Source organism: Myotis lucifugus, unplaced genomic scaffold, assembly GCF_000147115.1.
Source record: "Myotis lucifugus unplaced genomic scaffold, Myoluc2.0 scaffold_185, whole genome shotgun sequence".
Taxonomy (NCBI): Eukaryota; Metazoa; Chordata; class Mammalia; order Chiroptera; family Vespertilionidae; genus Myotis; species Myotis lucifugus.
This window is the reverse complement of record NW_005871233.1, coordinates 2,135,745-2,140,902: the sequence shown is the minus strand read 5'-3', so window position 1 is coordinate 2,140,902 and position 5,158 is coordinate 2,135,745. Positions and strand designations below refer to the sequence as shown.

The 5,158-nt window shown below is 45.4% G+C and overlaps 1 protein-coding gene and 1 pseudogene across 4 annotated transcripts in view; one reads left to right on the top strand and one right to left on the bottom strand.

Annotated features, from left to right (window-relative positions):
* Nucleotides 1–5,158, bottom strand: part of SUPT5H (SPT5 homolog, DSIF elongation factor subunit) — a 31,165-nt gene that overhangs the window by 23,264 nt on the left and 2,743 nt on the right. For 3 of the 4 annotated variants that reach the window (XM_006096713.3, XM_006096715.3, XM_014462631.2), the window contains exon 3: nt 1,906–2,071. In XM_006096713.3, the coding sequence (XP_006096775.2) occupies nt 1,906–2,071 (166 nt within the window). Of the gene's footprint in view, nt 1–1,905; nt 2,072–2,828; nt 2,850–5,158 lie in introns of those variants that run through there. The other variant, XM_014462632.2, reaches the window with a different exon arrangement.
* On the top strand, nt 3,651–4,566 carry LOC102433292 (annotated as a pseudogene).

Below are 5,158 nucleotides of genomic sequence, written 5' to 3'. Positions count from 1 at the left end.
ACATGCCTGGGTTGCAGGCTCGATTCCCCCCCCACCCCCCCCCCAAGTAGGGGGCGGGCGGGAGGCAGCCAATCAATGATTCTCTCTCACTGATGTTTCTCTCTCTATCGCACTCCCTTCCTCTCTGAGATCAGTAAAAATATATATATATTTAAAAATTATCCTGCTGAAGTAGGAAGAACTGTGTGTCCCCTTTGTACAGAGGGGACAAGAGGCTCAGAGAGACATATAGCAACTTGCCCAGAGTCACATGGAGAAAAAAGCAAAGCCAGGCCAAGAGGGACCAAGATCTGTTGGCCTCTACTACACTGTCCTGCTGTCTATCTCTAGATCATCTGAGCTTTCCATGACAAGCACAGAGTATTGTCAGTTTTTTAAAGGGTAATAATGGTATTGTGATTGTGTGTTTTAAAAGGACCTACCTAGCCCTGAGTAGGTAGCTCAATTGGCTACAGTGTTAAAATCATATGACAAGGTTGCAGGTTCAATCCTCAGTCAGGGCACATACAAGAAACAATCAATGAATGCATAAATAAGTGGAACAACAAATCAGTATCTCTCTCGCTAAAAAAATTTATTTTAAATTATTTTAAATCAATTCATTTTAAAAATAAATTAAGTCTTGCCCTGACCGGTTTGGCTCAGTGGATAGAGCGTCGGCCTCCGGACTGAAGGGTCCCGGGTTCAATTCCAGTCAAGGGCATGTACCTTGGTTGTGGGCACATCCCCAGTAGGGGATGTGCAGGAGGCAGCTGATCGATGTTTCTCTCTCATCAATGTTTCTAACTCTCTTTCCCTCTCCCTTCCTCTCTGGAAAAAATCAATAAAAATATATTTTAAAAAGAAAAGAAATTAAGCCTGGCTGGTGTGGGTCACTGGTTGAGCATCGACCCATGCACCAAGAGGTCCCCAGTTTGATTCCCAGTTAGGACACATGTCCAGGTTGTGGGCTCAATCCCCAGGGGGGGAGGGGGGTGCAGGAGGCAGCAGATAGATGCTGATGTTTCTCTCTCTAAAATCAATAAAAACATATTTCTTTTAAAAAAGAAATTTTAATAAAATAAAAGGAGCTATCTTTTAGAAATATATATATATATATATATATAGAGAGAGAGAGAGAGAGAGAGAGAGAGAGAGAGAGAGAAAGAAAGAAATATTTGGGGGTAAAATTATGTATTTGGGATTTGCTTCAACATCATCCAACAGTGAGTGGAGTGAGGAGGAATAAGCAAAACAAGCTGGTACTGTTAACTGTTTTTTTGTTTTTATTGTTGTTAATCCTTACCTGAGGATATTTTTCCATTGATTTTTAGAGTGAGTGGAAGAAAGGAGGAAAGACAGAGAGAGAAATACTGATGTGAGAGACACACATCAATTGGCTGCCTTCCGCATGGCTCCCCGACTAGGGCTGGGGATTGAGCCTGCAACCAAGGTACGTGACCTTGACCAGAATCAAACCCGGGACCCTACCTCGGGCCAACGCTCTATCCACTGTGCCAAACTGGCCAGGGCATATTTGGTTTTTTAAAAATACATATTTATCGATTTCAGAGAGAGGAAGGAAGAGGGGAAGAGATAGAAACATCAATGATGAGAGAGAATCAGCAATCGGCTGCCTTCTACACGCCCCCCACCAGTGATTGAGCCTGAAACCCAGGCATGTGCCCCAACCCAGAATCAAACCATAACCTCCTGGTTCATAGGTTGACCCTCAACCACTGAGCTACATTGGCTGGGCTAAGCTGCTAATTGTTGACACAAGGTGATGGAACATGGGGGCTCCACATACCATCCTACTATTGTGTTTGACATTTACCAAATGTTGTTGTTTTAAGTACATTCAAGAAAATAGAACTGAAGTGGAAATCCAGCCTCTGCTCAGCATTCGCCAGCCCTGGGACATACCAGCCTCATCCAGAATGAAGCCACCATGACGGGGTTTCTTGGGAGGCCGGTCATCATCTTCTTCCTCTTCTTCCTCATCATATTCCTCCTCCTCTTCCTCCTCTTCTTCTTCCTCGGGCTCTTCCTCCTTCTCACTGCCTGCTGCACTCCGCCGCTCCTCCTCTACCTGCAGAGTCAGAAGGGATGGGACACCAGAGTTCTTTAACCCAAAATCCAGACACCAGTCTCCCTCCGCCCACTCTGCTCTGTGTGCACACCCTTCCACTCTGGCCAGGTCTCTCTGGTAGCCATCCTCTCAGTGACAGCACCACCATCTACCTGACCAATATCTGGGAGCTGATCTGGACTCCTCCCTCCACTAGACCTCCTTGCTAGCCCCCACCAGGCCTTTAAATTTGTTAGCTCCATGAGGTTTGGTTCTTAGCTCTCTGTACTCTACAACTCCCTGTGCCATCTCACCCACTCTCTTGGCTGTGAAAGACATGTCTGTGCCAATAACTCCCATATTTCTGTTTCCAGGCCACAGTGCTCAAATTAACCACCTCTTGCTGCTAATTCTGTAGACACTTTTTGGTTGGTCCTTACCTACAAGACATCTCAATATGCTCCCCTCCCTGCCAATATGCTCTTCCCTGGCATCTGTCACATTATGCTCTCCTGGCTTTTCTCCAACCTCTTTGACTGCCCCTCTGCAGGTCCCCTTACTCTGTTCACCCCTCAAGGGACCACTTTGTTTCTCACACCATACACTCCCTCCCTGGCCATTTTACCTTCCACAACTTCAGTTCCTCTCTCTGCAAATGACGCCCCATCTGTCTCCAGTCCCCCTTTTTTCCAGAACTAAAAACCACCATATGCCAGCAGCTTCCTGGATGCTTCCCCAGGATGTCCTCTGAGCCCTTCACATTAAATCCCAAACTGACCTTCATGTCTTCCCCAAGACTGGTGCTGGTCTTCTAGTTCCCATTAGGCATCAAAGTCATGACCCTTCTGCTTTTTGAACCTCATCTTCCCAAGCATTCCTTCTTCCTCATCCCCACAGCCCCTATCCTAGTCCAGAACATTGCCCTCTAAAACTTGGATTCCTGCCCACCCTTCTTTCTGGTCTCTTGGCCTATAATCCCCCTTCCCATACCAGTCACAGAAGGCAGTGATCCATACAAAACAGTGTTCCCCCAACTGTAATATTTTCCTCATTAATGTTATAACTTCCTGCCATGTCCACATCAGTACAACCCATTTGTCTAATATTTTCTTTAAATTCACTCACATTTTTACTTACAAGAGAAATGTTTGTTTTAAAATAGTTCATAAGTAATAAAAAATTTTTGAAGGTTATCTTGTCATAAATAGAAAATAACAATAAAGATATGAGCAAAACAATGTTAAGTCTCAGCATGATATTTTGCTTGCTGTAGACTCTAAGCCAAAGTCCTGTTCTCCCTGATAAATAGAGACTAAGAAATTTCAGAAAGGTTGCCAGAGGCACAGTAGCACAAAAGTGAAACTTTTTCTATGCCAATTTCCATGACCCAATCAAAAGATAGGACACAAACTAAACTGAAAAAAAAAACACACACAAAAAAAACTTTTTCACTTGATGATTCCATGTGGCTAAAGGTCTTGTCCTTATTCCACCTATAGCATTTCTTCTTCACTACCACCCCCAACCTGGAGTGCATCTATACTCTTGGGAAACTATGATCTAAAACATGAATTTAATCATTTGGTCCTCTGCTTATAACATGGCCATAGCTCCCCGCAAACCTCAGGTAAAGAATAAGCCCCCTGCCCTGGCCAGATGGTTCAGTGGTTGGAGCATCAGCCCACACACCAAAAAGGTTGCAGGTTCAATCTCCGGTCTGAGCACGTACAAGAGGTAATCAATCGATGTTTCTCTCTCACACTGATGTTTCTCTCTCTCTAAAATCAATAAAAAACATATCCTTGGTGAGGAGTAAAAATAATAATCATTTTAGCAGCAGTGCCCAAATCCCTCTAGCAAACATGTTGACTGAAGACACAGTGCACCGGGAGTTGACCCCTGACCAGAAGAAGCTCCAAGACCAACAGGATGCCCCACTGGGCCAAGTGAATATTTCCTGCCAATGCTGCTCACTCAGTATACATCCTGGAGGATTCTACTGTGACCAGACCATGACCACCGTCATCTAGAACATCAACTACGCCTGGCTGATGGCTGTGGAGGAACAATTTGTTTACTGTGTGAACTCTTGATAAACAGTGGCTGGACCGAAATCCACCAGGAAGCTTGGGTCTCCACTAGCTCATTTGGCATCTCCAGAATTTGGTCTTGTCCCATTCAAAAGCAAAGTGACCAAGACAATAAAGGGTTTTGTATACATCTTGGCCAAACTGCAAGGCGAGGCTCCTTCCAAAACCTTTGCTGAGACAGGCAAGGAGAAGGCAAAGGAGACAACACTGGCAGCTACAGAGAAGGCCAAGGACCTTGACAGTAAGGCAGCCACCAAGCAGCAGCAGCAGCAGTTTGTGTAGACAGCCCAGACCCTGCGCAGCAGCACACCAGACCACCCGGCTGCACTCCCTCTGCCCTCCCCCCTTGTATTTTATTATTAAAACTCAACTTCCAGCCTGACCTATTTTTGGGTAGTGGGTTGGAGGTGGTATCTGTTTGGCATCTACAGTGCACCAGACACATTACCATGTGTGGTCCAAGCCTGCTTCTTCCCACATTGGATAGCTAAGGAGAGATTTGCCCACGGTCACAGAGCGAGCAGGCAAAGTGGTCATAAGCCCTAGACTGTAAACTCCATGACGGCAGGGACCTTTGATTTGTTCTCTGCTGTGTCCCAAGTACCTGGAACAATATCTAACGCATAATGGGCACTCAATAAATATTTGTTGAATTCAATCACCCTCCCCCGAAAAAACAAGTATTTGCTTAACACATAATCCTAACTAGCCCACAAAGCCCCACTTTTTTTGAGAGAGAGAGCAAGGAAGAGAGAAACATTGATCGGTTGCCTCCAGCACACGCCCAGACCGGAGATTGAACCCACAAGCTGGGTATGTGCCCTTACTGGAATGGAACCCGCCACCTTCTGGTGTACAGGACAATGCTCCAACCAACTGAGCCACACCAGCTAGGGCAAAGCCCCACATTTTAACAACTCAAACTATAAGAATCACAGCATAATTTCTAGAAATCTTGTCATCATCCCCTTGGCACAGTCCCAGCAAAGCCTTCTTTCCACTCCCTGAAGAGAGAGCC